Source organism: Mobula hypostoma, chromosome 11, assembly GCF_963921235.1.
Source record: "Mobula hypostoma chromosome 11, sMobHyp1.1, whole genome shotgun sequence".
NCBI classification, from domain to species: domain Eukaryota; kingdom Metazoa; phylum Chordata; class Chondrichthyes; order Myliobatiformes; family Myliobatidae; genus Mobula; species Mobula hypostoma.
In genome coordinates, this window is record NC_086107.1 from 28,246,541 (window position 1) to 28,265,339 (window position 18,799).

The window sequence follows — 18,799 nt, forward strand, 5'->3', positions numbered from 1 at the left end:
AAAGATAATCTGTGGTGTATGGCAATTCATAAAATCCAAATGATTAAGTTTCCCTCTTTAGCAAGCTCAAATTTAATTGATAAACATATCCATGTGGATGCCAGCTTCTTATCTCTAGATCTACTAACCAGTGTTTTTGTTTTACCTCCCAATTTCCTCTCTAACCTTGTAATAAAAGGTTAACCTTGTTAATAAAAATCAACAAAACCTCCAAAATCACAATTTAATCATCTAGGCATGAAAAGAAAGAGGATACCACAAGTCATAGGAACAGAATTAGGCCATTCGGCCCATCGAGACTGCTCCACTATTCCATCATGGCAGATTTATTATCCCTCACAACCCCATTCTCCTGCCTTTTCCCTATATCCTTTGATGCCCTGACTAATCAAGAGCCTATCAACCTCCACTTTAAATATAATCAATGACTTGGTCTCCTCAGCCATTCGCAGCAATGAATTCCACAGATTCACCACCATTTGGCAAAATAAATTCCTCCTAATCTCTGTTCTAAATGGACATAGCTCTATTCTGAGGCTGTGCCCTCTTGTCCTAGACTCACCCATTAAAGGAAACATCCTCTCCACATCCCCTCTATCTAGTTGTTTCAATAATCGATAGGTTTCAATGAGATTCCCACATCTTTCTTCTAAATTCCAGCAAGTACAGACCCAGAGACATCAAAAGCTCCTCATATTTTAACCCTTTCATTCCTGGAAACCTTTAGACCCCCCTGTAATGTCAGTACATCCTTTCTTAGACAAGGTGCACAAAACTGCTCATAATACTCAAGCGCCCTCTCGAAATGAATGTTAACATTGCATTTTCCTTCATTACCACTGACTCAACCTGCAAATTAAAGCTTAGAGAATCCTACACAAGGACTACCACGTCCCTTTGCACCTCTGACCTTTTGAATTCTCTCCCCATTTAGAAAACAGAGTATGCCTTTACTCCTTCTACTGAAGTGCATGACTATGCACTTCCCTACACTTTATTCTATCTGGCATTTCTTTGCCCATTTTCCCAATCTGTCTAAGTTCTTCTGAAGACTCAATGCTTCCTTAACACTACCAGACCCTCTATCTATCCTTGTATCACCTGCAAAGTTGGTCAAAAAGCCACCAATTCCCTCATCCAAATAGTTGACATTCAAGGTGAAAAGAAGAGTTCCTAACACGACCCCATGTGGAACACCAATAGGCACTGGCAGCCAACCAGAATATACACTAATTTATTCCCACTGCCTCCTGCCAATCAGCCTTTCTTATCTTTCCTGTAATACCATGGGCTCTCATTTTGTTAAGCAGCCACATGGGCTCCTATCTTGTTAAGCAGCTTCATGTGCTGCACCTTGTCAAAGGCCTTTTGAAAATCCAAATGAACACCCTCTGACTCTCCTTTATCTATCCTACCAGTTATTTCCTCAAAGAATTCCAAGGAATTTGTCATGCAAGATTTCCCTTTAAGGAAACCATGCTGACAATGGCCTACTTTATCATGTGCCTGCAAGTACCCCAAAACCTCATCCTTAATAGTGGACTCCAACATTTTCCCAACCAATAAAGTCAAGGTAACTGGCCTATAAATTTCCTTTCTAATGCTTCCCTCCCTTCTTAAAGGATGGAGTGACATTGGTAATTTTTCAGTCTTCTGGAACCATTCCAGGATGTAATGTTTCTTGAAAGATCATTACTGATGCCTCCACAATCTCTTCAGCTACCTTTTTTTGAACGCTAGGTTGCAGTCGATCTGGACCAGATGACTTATTTACCTACAGACCTTTAATCTTTCCAAGCACCTTCTCTGTAATAATAGGAACTACACTCACTTCTGTCCCCTGACACGCTCGCATTTCTGGTATACTGCTGGTGTCTCCCACCGTGAAGTCTGACAAAATACCCAAGCTGCTCTGCCATTTTCCCTCCCATTACTACCTCTCCTGTGTCTCTTCCCAGCGTTCCAACATTCACTCTCACTTCTCTTTTACTCTTTAGATATCTGAAAAATCTTTAGGTATCCTCTTTTATACTTTTGGCTAGTGTTCCTTCATATTTCATCTTTTCTCCCCTTATGGCATTTTTAGTTGCCTTCTGTTTGTTTTTAAAAGCTTCCCAATTCTCTAACTTCCCACTAATTTTTGTTACATTACACACACTCCCTTTCATGTTGTCTTTGACTGCTCTTGCCAGCCACAGTTGCCTCATCCTCCCTTTAGAATACTTCATCAGCTTTGGGATCCATCTATCATGCATCTTCCGAATTGCCCCCAGGAACTCCAGCCACTACTCTTCTGCTGTCATCCCTGATAGTGCCCCTTCCAATCAACCTAGGTCAGCTTTTCTCCCATGCCTCCATAATTCCTTTAATTCCACTGTAACACTGATACATCCAGCTTTATCTTTTCCCTCTCAAATTGCAGTATGAATTCTATCATATTATGATCACCATCTTGCAAGGGTTCCTTTATTTTAAGATCCTTAATCAAATCTGGTTCATTACACAACACCCAAACCACAACTGCTTTTCCTCTAGTGGGCTCATCCATAAGCTGTTCTAAAAAGTCATCACAAAGGCATTCCACAAATCCCCCCTCTTGGGATCCAGCACCGACCTGATTTTCCCAATTTACCTGCATACAGAAAACCCCCACGACTATTGTAACATTTTCCTTATTACATGCCTTTTCTATCTCCCATTGTAAATTATATCCCACATCCTGGCTATTGTTCAGTGGCCTGTATATAACTCTCATCAGGGTCTCTCTACCCTTACAGTTACTTAACTCTATCCACAAGGATTCTATTCCCTGCCAAATTAGTTTAAACTCTCCCCAACAACAGAAGACTGTATCAAATTCAAAGAATTAGTAAGCTGCATCACTTACGAATAGTAAGAAAAATTATACTTCGGTAGAGTCAAAAAATTCAATTAACAGTAGTGTTTTTCCAGGAAGGAAGATCCTACTTGCTGACCCAAGTTAGTCTGGTCAATTGTGGCTCCTATCCCACAGTTCAGTCTTGATGCCCCCTTTACTAGTTAATGAGCTATTCAATTGAAAGATTACCATAAAGGCACAACTTTGTCACATGCAGTAAGATCCAGTAATAATGATTTAACTTTTCAATTAACCTACACGTACTAAGTCAACAGTAATCAACTTAGATATAATGTACTGATATTAAAATTCCAGTAGGCAAATCTTTGTACAATACGATGTGCTACAAACCAATCCCAATGAACCTTTTACTATTTTTGTTTTTATAGTTGTTTTGAGTTTCAATACAAACAGGATTCACTGAACTACCATACAACTCAAAGTTGTTCTGAATGGACAGCAACAGATGCTAGCACATGGCCTCCAAATGATTACAACAAATTATCAATTAGCTGAACATAAAAGGTTATGCTGCACTTAGCTTCAAATTATTTCCAACAATTATCTTTCTTTTAAATCTATGAATAATGTCTATGGATGTTCATCTCTGCTTTGTTACTAGGGATTAAACTGTTGAAGATAAGGTGGTCTGAAAACAGATACGAAATCATGCTGAGTAATTATGAAGTCTGGTATGGAAAACTATCAAACTAAGTTCATAAATCTTGTGTTACTGTTTGAAAAAAATGCCTTAATTGATAGTAACACTGAGATTTCTTCTTTGCTTAGAGCTCTGTGTACAGCACAGAACTTTATCTACACTATCATTTTCTTTCCATTTACCTGTGCCATTTTATCTTTCTATTCCTTGCCTACTCAAGTACCTGCCTAAACGTCTCTTAAGTGTAATTGCCATATCGGATTCCAACAGCTCCCCTGGCAGTGAGTTTCAAACATCAACAACTCTCCACGTGAAAAACCTTTGCCCTGAATACCCTTTAAAAGTCATCCCTCTTCACTTAAACCTATTCCCTCTTGTTTACAATAGGAAAAATATTCTAACTAAGCCTCTCATATCTGATACACTTCTGTCAGGTTACCGCTCATCCTCCTTTACTCCAGGATAGACAAGCCCAGCCCATCCAATCTCTCCCCTTAACTAAATTCCTAAAATTCTGCAACAAGGGGCAGAAAATGCAAGTGTAATCTGGAGATCTGAAATAAGATCTGGAAATGTTGGAAACACTTGGCTATCAGGCAGCACTGATGAAAAGAGAATAAACTGAGCTCAAAGGGTCTTCAAACCAAAATATTACCATTTTCTCATATTATAAGTGATGTCTTACATGATCAGCATTACCCACATTTTTTTAAAATACTGTTATTGTCAGTTTGCCTCACTATTCCAATCAGGACACCAACAAGGAGAACAGTGGCCCATCTCAGACAGGAGGCAAACTCTGCTATAAACAGCAGAGAAAAGTTGAAAAGCCATTTGCAAAGTCAGAATTTAGTAAATCAGAAAAGACACACTCCCTTAATAAACAAACCTGTGAAAATACAAGTTTGAGGTTGTTTATATCCTTCGGTTCAGTGACATAGGTTCATTCAAAATATTGCTGCCCAGCTAAACCCTGCAAGATATTAAATCTAATGCTAGTCATTAGTTTGTCAATTTCTATCCAACTTGCTCAACTTCATAGCCTAAAAAGGAGAACCCAATGGAATATAATAATACTCTATTGAGATATTCCTTATGTGAAATTCTAAAATAATTTAAATATTAATTCATCTATAGAAATTTTAACTTATTAACATAAAAAATGCACAGCAATATAGTAAGAACAAAAGTTTAACTGACTGTATTAAAACAACTTTCATGACAAGATATTCCACTCACCAGTCTGTAAAAGCTGTGTTAATATATCTGCAACCCTTGGAAGATTTTCACCTGTTGCAAACTGAGGCAATTCTTTAATGGCTTGACGCCGAATCTAAAAACATTCAGCACAATGTTAGAAGTTTAATAAGTTCACATGTTGCACTCATTCCTACTTGTTTTGCTATATCTTACAATAATTCTTCATTAATATCCCTTTATATAAACAGCCTGTCACAAAAAACTGTGGGTCAATTGTTTAAAAATAACCAGATGGCTTGAGTCGCAAAAATAAATTGAGGTGCTTTTATTTACCTCAAAAGAAGACAAAAACTGGGAAAAAAAACTATATATATAGCACCACCCTCAGACTAAACACCAAAGAAAACTAACCCCAAAGCCTTGGTAACCTGAGGCTTATAACTGCTAAGCCCCTCCCCCTAGACCAACCAAAAGCTAATTAACTCAATTATCCAGTTAAAGATGGTATCCTCCACCTGTGCAGGTTGCTGCTGCCTCTATGAGACAGTTCCATGCAGCAGCTCTGGTTCAGACCCAGTCACTATTACTGCTGGGGATGACTGTTTTACCGAGTGCGCCATGTGCCGTCCGTAGTTAGTAACGGGCCTTCGTCACACAGCCGTAGAGTCTAAACACAATAGCACAAAAACTAGCACTTCGGCTCATCTTATCCATACCAGATAATTATTCTGCTTAATCCCATCGACCTACACCTGGATCATTCCCATACCCAACCACGTACATAATCCAAGTTTGTCTTAGATGTTGAAATTGAACATTCATCCACCATTTCCATAAGCAGCTCAATTCAAATTTGCACCACATTGAGTGAAGAAATTCCCAAGATTCCCCTTAAATATTTCGCCTTTTACCCTTAGCCTATGAGCTACAGCTCTAGTATCACCTAGCCTCAGTGAAAAAAGCCTGCTTACATTTACCTTAGTTCTATCGCTCAATTTTATATATTCTGTCAAATGTCCCCTTAGTCTCCTATGCTCCAATAAAGTCTTAAGCTATTCAAATTTTTCCTACAAGCCAAGTCCTCAAGTCCTGGCAACATCCTTGTAAATTTTCTCTATATTCTTACTAGTGACCAGAACTGCAAACAATACTGCAGGTTAGGCCTCACCAATGTCTTATGCAACTTCAACATAGCATCCCAACTTTGCATTATGGTCTTTATGACCCTATCTACATTAATCAATATACTGGAATTTAAGGTATTGAAATAAAACAAACCTTGCCAAGTAGACTACTGAAAATCAAATATTAAAAATGATCTTGGTCAATTCCTCCTTTCCTCCCTGAGTAAACCATTTTGAATTCTACCTTAAAACTCTATGCCTCCCACAACCAGATTTCAGATTCTGACAGATGCAAATGATAAACTCTTACTGAAAGATCTTCATCCTCACAGAGATCCAACTGAGCATTGATAGCACTATCAGCCAACTCTGGAAAATGTTTGAAGAACTTTGGAATAAACTGTGCTGCCAATCTTTTCTCCTTTGCACCACTTTTCACACCATCCAGAATAGCTTGATACGAATCCTTGTACTGAAAAAGGAAAAAATTACATACAGTTATAATTTACTCAAAGCCCTACAAAATATTCAGATAATTCAGTTGCCTAAAGTTCACTTCTCTTCTGCTCAAAACCAGAGAAGCATTTCACGTGTAAAATAATAAGGTTGTAAAAGCTCTTGAGTTGGAGATGGAGGCACAGAATGGGTCATCTGAAATCTTACGGAGTCATGGAAACATTTTACTGATATGCCAGTGATAACTCTGTTTGGTTTAATATTCTGAGTATATAATCAGATATTTCCAAACACCTGAAGTTATTAAAATACAAACTGTTTTGTGCTGAAAATCTTTGAACATTCTTTGTACTAGACAGTACTAAACCCCGCTCTCACCTGACAAATCCATTACTATTCCAGAGGCATTCCAGAACTGCAAAAATTTCCTAAACACCTCTCTTCTTCCCCCCCATCACCAAGTATAAGGAGCTCATGGACTTCACCTCCAATATTATAACCATAGTCAGCTGCCTCTGCCAATGACCTCTACCTCTGCTTGCTCAAAAGGCCACAATTCCAAGATTTCACCATGACAGTCCTAAAATCACATTTCTGCTCACTCTTCCACTCAAGTTCATATATCTACTATACCCTCTTCCCACTTCTCTGCTGCCAGCTAAATTCTCCTCCTTGCTCTCAGTTTAACTGATATTATTTACTGTTCCCCACACTCAATTCTTCACCACCATTTTATACTTTCTACATGGACCCAACTCATAAAATACTCAACTCTTGATGTCCCTCCCAACCCCAATGTACGCAATAGAAGAACTAGTGCTGAATCACAAACTTCCCTTACCTCTTAAAAATCCTTGAATTTAAGGTACCTTCTAAATCTGCACTGGGCAAGGATTTTTAATTTGAATTCCTAATTGGATTTCTAGATGACAGTTCTAGCTGTGCTCTTCCCCATTATTAAAACATTTTCTACATATTCACTGTTAAAACCTTTTTAATTTTAAACATCTAAATTAGGGGTCGCCAACCCGTCGATCACGATCGACTGGTCGGTCTTTGAGACTTTTCCAGTAGACCCTGAAAAAAAATCAAAAATAAATACACAAATACTGTTGTAATGTGAGCATTATAAAAACAAGAAATACTAATTAGGATAATGGTAATATAGCAATACTTTTGCTACAAAGCTGTTTGTAAAGAGAGATTGTTTCTGGGTTGTGGGGTTTTAGTTCCGTTCTTTCTGCCCAGTGCGCATGTGTGTAGCACCCCCGCCATGAAATGCGTTTTCAGCGTAGCTTGTGCTGCATCAAAGTGACCAATTAAATTAGATATGCAGTGGTCCCCAACCACTGGGCTGCGAAGAATACAGCGGTGGCCGGAACGCACCCAACACATCTTTAAGGATAAAAGCCTAAATAAACAAGCTAATTAGTTAGGTGCCGCCTGGCACGTAAATGTCGGCCCAGATCAGAGGTGATTGCCGATTGCGTCGCCTCTGATCTGGGCCGACATTTACGTGCCGGGCGGCACCTAATTAATTAGTTTGTTTATTTTGGCTTTTTTTCTTAAAGATGTGTTGGATGCATTCCGGAAGCCACCGCTGTACCGCTGCATTCTTCACGGCCCGGAGGTTGGGGACCACTGGATAAGAGTACAGACTGTCACAAACATCAATATACGGCACTCGCTCATGATATCCTGATAGCATGGCGGAGGCTCCATGAAAGAAGGCGAAAACGTACAAATTCCATCCAGAATGGGAAGAGGAATTTCTACTTACCTTGGTGAAAGACAAGTGTGTATGTATGTTGTGCCACCAAACACAAGCACTGACTAAAAGAGGGAATCTGGAGCGGCACCACAACACCAACTACCAGAAGTATAAAGACACCTACCCCCCAAAGAGCGCAATTCATGCCAGGGAAGTTGAGGAGCTGAAATCAGGGTTGAAGGTCCAGCAATTGTTTTTCACAAAACATGCTGCTCAAAATAAGGCTGCTATTGAAGCATCATTTCATGTAAGTCACCTTTTGGCTAAACACAAGAAGTTTTTTACATATGGTGATTTATTCAAGGAAGCAATGGCTATTACCACAGTGACTGTTTTTAATGACTTTAAAAACAAAAATGACATCACAACCGCAATACATAATATACCAGTGACAAGGAGGGTAGAGTCACCGTCAGAGGACATGGATATTTTTCACAACAATTCAATGAATCTCTGAATGTAATGCAAACAGCTCAGCTTGATGTATTTGTCAGAATGGCTTTCCAGGATTTTACAACAAAGGAGGACTTCCTCACTCTTTTGCAATTAAAGGAGAGAACGAGAGGTGAGGATATTTACAATAAGTTTAAAAAATATGTCCGTGAAAACGACAACCCTATTCATAAACTGGTGGCAATTACTACTGATGGGGCCCCAGCATTGCGCAGTGTGCACGTTGGTTTTATAGCACTAAAAATCTGTGCCTACTTCGGTTCAACTTATCTATGTGAAATTGCATTTTCAGAGATGAAAAATTATTAAATCTAAGTACAGGAGCTGTCTTAATGACAGAAACCTCACAGACTGTCTTACTGACAGACACCTCACAGAATGTCTCAGACTGGCTGGCTGTAGTTATGAGCCAAATTTCAGGGAACTAGCAATAAGTATTCAGCCCCAGTCATCATACTGAATGCAACAGTCAATTTTCATTCATTTATTTTTTGTGTTGAAAGAAAATTAAATAATGAAACTTAGAATTAAAGGTGTGAAGTATTGCAATATTCTTAAAGAAAGATATGCTAGTCACAGTGTTCTCTTGTTTGAATTAATTTGAAAGTTTGACAAAGTATTGTGTAATTCAAATACAATTAGCCCAAATAAAAGGCCTCAAACTGGCAGTACAATCTGAGCTGTTTTTTCTCTAAACAACTTAGTAGGTAGATCTTGCCTTTCACTAAGGTCGAGGTAGGGGATCTTGGGCTTAAAAAGGTTGGTGACCACTAATCTAAATTATGTGAATTTAAATTCAGATAATAATCTGTAATATACAAAAAAGGCAAACCGATTCTTAATATTAGTAAGGATGGCATTAAAACTAATCAGATTATCCTATCAGCCAATCTAATTCACTAATATCCTTTGGGAAGGAAATCTACCATCTTTATCTAGGTTGTCCCACACCTTCTTCATGTGGGTTGGTTACAGTCAACAGCAACAGTATAAAACCACTTAGGGTAGTCAACTTTACAAAGAATGCACATGCATTGAGAGAACAGTATCGTCAAACAACAACTGATCTCAGAATCAGACCTTACAGACATCATGTTAAGACTCCCATCACTGTAATTATTGAGTACTTTTTCCTCTCACAAATAGGATGGATCCACCAAGCATAATGGTAAACAAGTCGGTGTGAGTAGCCCTTGGAGTCCTTCACATTGGCTCCAGACCTCATATAGTCTCACAGCATCAGGTGAAATATGTGCAAGGAGCTGCCTCCCATCTACCTTCATCCATCTGTTGATGGATCAGATTTTGTGGCAGCAGTATTGCAATCTGTAACAAATTATTATGTTACAACAAAATAAATAAATAGTGAGAGAAGCAAAGTGAGGTAGTGTTCATGAACTCATGGATCTTTCAGAAATCTGATGGCAGAGAAGAAACTGTTCTTAAAATGTGGAGTGTGGACTTTGGTCTCATGTACATCCTCCCAGATGGTAGTAATGGGAGGAGGGCACAACTCAGATGGTGAGAGTCCTTAATGAGGTCTTCCTGAAGCACCGCCTTTTGAAGATGTTCTCGATGGTGGGGAAGCCTGTGTCTGTGATGCAACTAGTCGAAATATACTCCAATGTATATATGTAGAAATTTGCAAGAATGTGAAGACAAAGCTGTGTTTGAATATAGAGGTAACTCTCCATTGTGTTGTACAGGTTTCCCCCGCCATCCGAAGGTACAGCGTTCAAATGAAACGGTTTGTAAGCTGAAATGTCGTAAAGCGAAGAAGCAATTACCATTTATTAATATGGGAAAAATTTTTGAGCGTTCCAGACCCAAAAAATAACCTACCAAATCATGCCAAATAACACATAAAACCTAAAATAACAGTAACATATAGTAAAAGCAGGAATGATATGATAAATACACAGCCAGTATAAAGTAGAAATACTTTTTGCAATCACTGAAGCACTACCTAGCGCAGCGAAAATCTCACGCATGCGCGCTCGGCAGAAACATTCTTTCCAGTAACCTTTAAGCCTTGAGGCTGCCAAACCGTACCAAATAACCAATCATACTAAATACCACAAAAATACACAACCCATATAAAGTAGAAATACTTATTGCAATCATTGAAGCACAGACTAGCACAGTGAAAATCTCACGCATGCGCTCTCGGCAGAAGCACTGTCGACGCAGGCGCTGTCGGCTGAAGGCACTGTCGGCGCAGGCGCTGTCGGCTGAAGGCACTGTCGGCGGAAGGCACTGTTGACGCAGGTGCTGTCGACTGAAGGCACTGTTGGCGGAAGGCGCTGTCGGCACAGGCGTTGTCGACTGAAGGCACTGTTGGCGCAGGCGCTGTCGACTGAAGGCACTGTCGGCGCAAGCACTCTCCAGTAACCTTTAAGCAACGAGGCTGCCAAATCATACTAAATAACACAAAAATACACAACCTATATAAAGTACAAATAATGTATGTACAGTGTAGTTTCACTTACAGGAATCAGGATGGTGTGTTAGGCTGAGTCATCGGAAATTGGGGTGGTGGGAGGTAGAGGAGACTGGGGTGTCATCTCATCGTAGTCTGTTTCCAATAGGGTAGCCAGGTCATCATCTTCAATGTCTGCCTGCCTCGATGTCGAAGGTCAAGGTTCGTTGTCTGCTGTGGCTGATGTGCAAGGCTTGAAAAACAGTATACTTGACTGCTGAGCCTCGCACATTTTTCTATCATACAGTTCTTTGTAAGCACTCAAAACATCCTGCAAACCTGCCCTAATCCTACGTGCCCTTTCAAAATTAAAGTCATACTTTTCTGCAATCATTGCAGTGCTGTCAATCGCAGTGAAAATCTCACGCAACTGCTTCACATTCAGTCCCTGGACGACTTCATTTTCGCTACTGCGTTCGGTTTCGATTGTTAATCTTTCCTCTTGCAATTGCATCAGCTCTTCACCTGTCAATTCTTGGTCATGGGATGCCAAAACCTCCTCAACATCATCTTCGTCAACTTCCACAAACCTAGCCTCCTTAGCCAAGCTCACTATTGTCGTATTTATTGTTGATGGTTCAAAGCCTTTAAAATCGTTCACTGCTTCGGGACATAGTTTTCTCCAAACGCCATTTCTCATCGAGACTGTTAGCCTATCAAGAGCATCTCCAATGCTGGCGATTGCCAGTTTTATATTGTTGTCTTTCCAGATCTCTCGCAAAGATGCTTTGGAGTTGCCCTCTCTGTCAATAGCACTTACAATAAAACGCATTACCTTTTCCATATAGTAAGCCTTAATTGTGGCTATTAGGCCTTGGTCACACGGCTGCAGCAACGATGTCGTATTCAGCGGTAAGAACACAACACGAATGTTACTGCCATACTCAGTAATGGCAGGCGGATGAGCAGCACAATTATTGACAATCACAAGACACCTATTATCGAGGTTATTTCCTCTACAGTATTTTTCAACAAAAGGACTAAAGTATCTGCTCATGTACTCAGAAAAAAGCACTTGGGTGTTCCAACTGCTTGGATGTGAACGGAACATAATGGTAAGTGTTTTCTTATCAACACCTTTAAGTGCCCTCGGATTTTCTGAACGGTACACTAGTAGAGGCTTAAGGACAGCATCGCCAGTGGCGCTAATAATAGGCATTAGGGTAAACCTGTCCTTCGATGCCTTGTGTCCCTTAGCCTGCTTTTCTTCTTTCGAAATAAATGTCTTACTTGGCAAACAACAGGAATTCTGCAGATGCTGGAAATTCAAGCCACACACATCAAAGTTGCTGGTGAACGCAGCAGGCCAGGCAGCATCTGTAGGAAGAGGTGCAGTCGACGTTTCAGGCCGAGACCCTTCGTCAGGACTAACTGAAGGAAGAGTGAGTAAGGGATTTGAAAGTTGGAGGGGGAGGGGGAGATCCAAAATGATAGGAGAAGACAGGAGGGGGAGGGATAGAGACAAGAGCTGGACAGGTGATAGGCAAAAGGGGATACGAGAGGATCATGGGACAGGAGGTCCAGGAAGAAAGACAAGGGGGGGAGGGCCCCCAGAGGATGGGCAAGAGGTATATTCAGAGGGACAGAGGGAGAAAAAGGAGAGTGAGAGAAAGAATGTGTGCATAAAAATAAGTACAGATGGGGTACGAGGGGGAGGTGGGGCCTTAGCGGAAGTTAGAGAAGTCGATGTTCATGCCATCAGGTTGGAGGCTACCCAGACAGAACATAAGATGTTGTTCCTCCAACCTGAGTGTGGCTTCATCTTTACAGTAGAGGAGGCCGTGGATAGACATGTCAGAATGGGAATGGGATGTGGAATTAAAATGTGTGGCCACTGGGAGATCCTGCTTTCTCTGGCGGACAGAGCGTAGATGTTCAGCAAAGCGGTCTCCCAGTCTGCGTCAGGTCTCGCCAATATCTAACAGGCCACATCGGGAGCACCGGACGCAGTATATCATCCCAGTCAACTCACAGGTGAAGTGTTGTCTCACCTGGAAGGACTGTTTGGGGCCCTGAATAGTGGCAAGGGAGGAAGTGTAAGGGCATGTGTAGCACTTGTTCCGCTTACACGGATAAGTGCCAGGAGGGAGATCAGTGGGGAGGGATGGGAGGGACGAATGAACAAGGGAGTTGCGTAGGGAGCGATCCCTGCGGAATGCAGAGAGAAGGGGGGAGGGAAAGATGTGCTTAGTGGTGGGATCCCGTTGGAGGTGGCGCAAGTTACAGAGAATAATATGTTGGACCCGGAGGCTGGTGGGGTGGTAGGTGAGGACCAGGGGAACCCTATTCCTAGTGGGGTGGCGGGAGGATGGAGTGAGAGCAGATGTACGTGAAATGGGGGAGATGCGTTTAAGAGCAGAGTTGATAGTGGAGGAAGGGAAGCCCCTTTCTTTAAAAAAGGAAGACATCTCCCTCGTCCTAGAATGAAAAGCCTCATCCTGAGAGCAGATGCGGCGGAGACGGAGGAATTGCGAGAAGGGGATGGCGTTTTTGCAAGAGATAGGGTGAGAAGAGAAATAGTCCAGATAGCTGTGAGAGTCAGTAGGCTTATAGTAGACATCAGTGGATAAGCTGTCTCCAGAGACAGAGACAGAAAGATCTAGAAAGGGGAGGGAGGTGTCGGAAATGGACCAGGTAAACTTGAGGGCAGGGTGAAAGTTGGAGGCAAAGTTAATAAAGTCAACGAGTTCTGCATGCGTGCAGGAAGCAGCGTCAATGCAGTTGTCGATGTAGCGTCACATCGGGAGCACTGGACGCAGTATATCACCCAGTCGACTCACAGGTGAAGTGTTGCCTCACCTGGAAGGACTGTTTGGGGCCCTGAATGGTGGTAAGGGAGGAAGTGCAAGGGCATGTGTAGCACTTGTTCCGCACCGCTTTATTTTCACCATGGATGTCCAGTCCTTATATACTTCCATCCCCCATCAGGAAGGTAACGGGTCTTTATGTGCTGCTGTTGTGACTCCCGTCTCCCCTTCCCCCACCACCACTCCGCAGCCCCGTCTTCCTCAGATCCCACCGTCAACTCCTGGGCCCTCAGAGGCTCCATCTTCCTCTCACCCCAACCCTCCCCTCTCCATTGACACACCCAGCCTCCCCCCTCCCCCCTCTGATCCCAGCTCTCATCCGTGCCGGGCCTTTACCATCCCCTCCGACCTTCAACTGTCGGAGGCAGAACGCTCTGTTCTCAGTAAGGGCCTCACGTTTGTCCCCCTTCGCCCACACCTCAGCGAGTTCCGTGTTCGCCATGATGCGGAACTTTTCTTCCGCCGTCTCCGTCTCCGAGCCTACTTCTTCGGCAAGGACTCTTCCACCCCCACCGATGACCCCTTCTCCCGTCTTCAACCCTCCTCTTCTTCATGGACACCCCGCTCTGGTCTTCTGCCTGCTCTGGATCTCTTTATCGCTAATTGCCGACGGGACATCAACTGTCTCGACTTCACCGCACCTTGTCCCCATTCCAACCTCACTCTTTCGGAACGCTCTGCTCTCCACTCCCTCCGCACTAATCCTAACCTTATTATTAAACCCGCCGATAAGGGGGGTGCTGTTGTAGTCTGGCGTACTGACCTCTACCTTGCCGAGGCACAGCGACAACTCGCGGATACTTCCTCTTATTTACCCCTCGATCGTGAACCCACTAAGGAGCACCAGGCCATTGTCTCCCACACCATCACCAACTTTATCCGCTCAGGGGATCTCCCATCCACTGCTACCAACCTTATAGTTCCCACACCCCGCACTTCCCGTTTCTACCTCCTACCCAAGATCCACAAACCAGCCTGTCCTGGCCGACCTATTGTCTCAGCTTGCTCCTGCCCCACCGAACTCATTTCTGCATACCTCGACACGATTTTATCACCCCTTGTTCAATCCCTTCCAACCTATGTTCGTGACACTTCTCATGCTCTCAAACTTTTCGATGATTTTAAGTTCCCTGGCCCCCACCGCTTTATTTTCACCATGGATGTCCAGTCCTTATATACTTCCATCCCCCATCAGGAAGGTCTCAAAGCTCTACGCTTCTTTTTGGATTCCAGACCTAATCAGTTCCCCTCTACCACCACTCTGCTCCGTCTAACGGAATTAGTCCTTACTCTTAATAATTTCTCCTTTGGCTCCTCCCATTTCCTCCAAACTAAAGGTGTAGCTATGGGCACCCGTATGGGTCCTAGCTATGCCTGCCTTTTTGTTGGGTTTGTGGAACAATCTATGTTCCGTGCCTATTCTGGTATCTGTCCCCCACTTTTCCTTCGCTACATCGACGACTGCATTGGCGCTGCTTCCTGCACGCATGCAGAACTCATTGACTTTATTAACTTTGCCTCCAACTTTCACCCTGCCCTCAAGTTTACCTGGTCCATTTCCGACACCTCCCTCCCCTTTCTAGATCTTTCTGTCTCTGTCTCTGGAGACAGCTTATCCACTGATGTCTACTATAAGCCTACTGACTCTCACAGCTATCTGGACTATTCCTCTTCTCACCCTGTCTCTTGCAAAAACGCCATCCCCTTCTCGCAATTCCTCCGTCTCCGCCGCATCTGCTCTCAGGATGAGGCTTTTCATTCTAGGACAAGGGAGATGTCTTCCTTTTTTAAAGAAAGGGGTTTCCCTTCCTCCACTATCAACTCTGCTCTTAAACGCATCTCCCCCATTTCACGTACATCTGCTCTCACTCCATCCTCCCACCACCCCACTAGGAATAGGGTTCCCCTGGTCCTCACCTACCACCCCACCAGCCTTCAGGTCCAACATATTATTCTCCGTAACTTCCGCCACCTCCAACGGGATCCCACCACTAAGCACATCTTTCCCTCCCTGCCTCTCTCTGCATTCCGCAGGGATCGCTCCCTACACAACTCCCTTGTCCATTCGTCCCCCCCATCCCTCCCCACTGATCTCCCTCCTGGCACTTATCCGTGTAAGCGGAACAAGTGCTACACATGCCCTTACACTTCCTCCCTTACCACCATTCAGGGCCCCAAACAGTCCTTCCAGGTGAGGCATCACTTCACCTGTGAGTCGACTGGGGTGATATACTGCGTCTGGTGCTCCCGATGTGGCCTTTTATATATTGGTGAGACCCGACGCAGACTGGGAGACCGCTTTGCTGAACATTTACGCTCTGTCCGCCAGAGAAAGCAGGATCTCCCAGTGGCCACACATTTTAATTCCACATCCCATTCCCATTCTGACATGTCTATCCACGGCCTCCTCTACTGTAAAGATGAAGCCACACTCAGGTTGGAGGAACAACACCTTATATTCCGTCTGGGTAGCCTCCAACCTGATGGCATGAACATCGACTTCTCTAACTTCCGCTAAGGTCCCACCTCCCCCTCATACCCCATCTGTTACTCATTTTTATGCACACATTCTTTCTCTCACTCTCCCTTTTTCTCCCTCTGTCCCTCTGAATATACCTCTTGCCCATCCTCTGGGTCACACCCCCCCCCTTGTCTTTCTTCCCAGACCTCCTGTCCCATGATCCTCTCGTATCCCCTTTTGCCTATCACCTGTCCATCCCTCCCCCTCCTGTCTTCTCCTATCATTTTGGATCTCCCCCTCCCCCTCCAACTTTCAAATCCCTTACTCACTCTTCCTTCAGTTAGTCCTGACAAAGGGTCTCGGCCTGAAACGTCGACTGCACCCCTTCCTATAGATGCTGCTTGGCCTGCTGTGTTCACCAGCAACTTTGATGTATGTTGCTTGAATTTCCAGCATCTGCAGAATTCCTGTTGTCTAAGTACTCTTATTCCTGTTTCCCAACCACCTTCCTATTTTAACCAAAATATAGTACTGTGTAAAAGTCTTAGGTGCCCTAGCTACATATCTGTACCTGAACTTTTGCAGAGTACTGTAGATTTGTTATATGCACATAAAGGGTCTTGTCTACACAGCAGGAGATTGTGGAGTGAGTTGGAAACAGTTTCTTGTGGATTTTACACACTAGGTTTAAAAAGCAACTGGGGCCTGTCGGGACTGGTTATGGATTGAGTTAGAGTCAGTTCCTTATGGACTTTACGCACCAGGTTTAAAAAACCTGTACTGTATGCCCTCTTTTTGACCTTTATATTAGCTTTGTCTTCTCTTGTCAGCTATAGTTGCATCATCCTGCAGTTAAAATACTACTTCTTTCTTAGGATGTATCTATAATTTCCAAAGTCTTCCGAATTGCTCCCAGAAACTCGAGCCATTGTTGCTCTGCTGTCATTCTTGCTAGTGTCCCCTCCTAATCAAATTTGCCAGCTCCTCTCATGCCTCTGTAAGTCCCTTTACTCCACTGTAATACTGATACATCTGACTTCAGCTTCTTCCTCTCAAACTGCAAGATGAATTCTATCATATTATGATCTCTGGCTTCTGAGTGTTCCTCTCCCTTAAGCTCACTAACCAATTCCTATTTATTGTACAATACCCAATTCAGAATAGGTGATAGCCTTGTGGGCTAAACCACGAGTCACTCTAAAAAGCCATCTCATAGGCATTCTACGAATTCCCCCTTTTGTGATCCAGCACCAACTGGGTTTTCCCAGTCTACCTGCATATTTAACCCCCCTCTAACTTCTCTAACTTCCGCTAAGGCCCCACCTCCCCCCGTACACCATCTGTTACTTATTTTTATGCACACATTCTTTCTCTCACTCTCCTTTTTCTCCCTCTGTCCCTCTTAATATACCTCTTGCCCATCCTCTGGGTCCCCCCCCTTGTCTTTCTTCCCGGACCTCCTGTCCCATGATCCTCTCGTATCCCCTTTTGCCTATCACCCGTCCAGCTCTTGTCTCTATCCCTCCCCCTCCTGTCTTCTCCTATCATTTTGGATCTCCCCCTCCCCTTCCAACTTTCAAATCCCTTACTCACTCTTCCTTCAGTTAGTCCTGACGAAGGGTCTTGGCCTGAAACGTCGACTGCACCTCTTCCTACAGATGCTGCCTGGCCTGCTGCGTTCACCAGCAACTTTGATGTGTCTTACTTGGCAATTTTTTTCCAATAAATTGCGATTTCGTCACAGTTAAACACTTGCTTATAAGAATAACCACCTTCTGTAATTATTTTCTTCAGTTCTGCTGGAAACCTTTCGGCAGCTTCCGTATCAGCCGAAGCACTCTCTCCAGTAAACGTTAAACTATGAAGCTGCCCTCGCCTCAGAAACTGATCAAACCACCCATGATTACCTTTAAATTCCACTTTTGCAACACTTTCATCACCATCGGCCAGTGCTTTCTGTTTCAGCTTATTAAAAAGACTGACTGACTTCTCCTTAAGTAGAAGATAACTTAAAGGAACACCACGTTTTGTACACCCATCAATCCACTCAAGCAATAGACTTTCCATTTTATCCATTACTGGATGCTGACTAAGAGAGACCACTTTGCTACGAGCAGAACCAACAGTAACATTGGCAGCTTTCAAGATTTTTTCTCTCTGCGTACAAATAGTGCGAATGGTGGATGCGGGCAAGTTCAACGCGCGGACAATGTCCTTGCTTCGTTCACCACGATCGAAACGCTTAATTATGTCTAGTTTTACTCTAAGTGTCACACCCTTACGAGCTCTTTTAGGCTTTTCCAATACCTTAGAACTCATCTTGCTAACGGACGCACAAAATAAATCGAGATAAAGCATGTGTTTAAGCAATGGCAGCTAGAATGCAGTTCCGGGGGAGGAGCTTGGCTGCTCGGGGCAAGTGCTGCTTTTTTTTCGCATGCCACCCTTTTTCATGCGCTGCTTTTTTCGTAACAGTGAAAAAACCTCCTGTCAGCGAAAACAGGGTACA

General features: G+C 43.1%; 1 protein-coding gene across 1 annotated transcript in view; it reads right to left on the reverse strand.

Moving 5' to 3' along the window:
• The window catches only part of api5 (apoptosis inhibitor 5), a 57,788-nt gene that overhangs the window by 30,522 nt on the left and 8,467 nt on the right, over positions 1-18,799 (reverse strand). Inside the window, exons 2-3 of the mRNA XM_063061791.1 lie at positions 6,174-6,335; positions 4,779-4,872 (exon numbers count right to left, since the gene is read on the reverse strand). Of these exons, the coding sequence (XP_062917861.1) occupies positions 4,779-4,872; positions 6,174-6,335 (256 nt within the window). The remainder of the gene's footprint in view (positions 1-4,778; positions 4,873-6,173; positions 6,336-18,799) is intronic.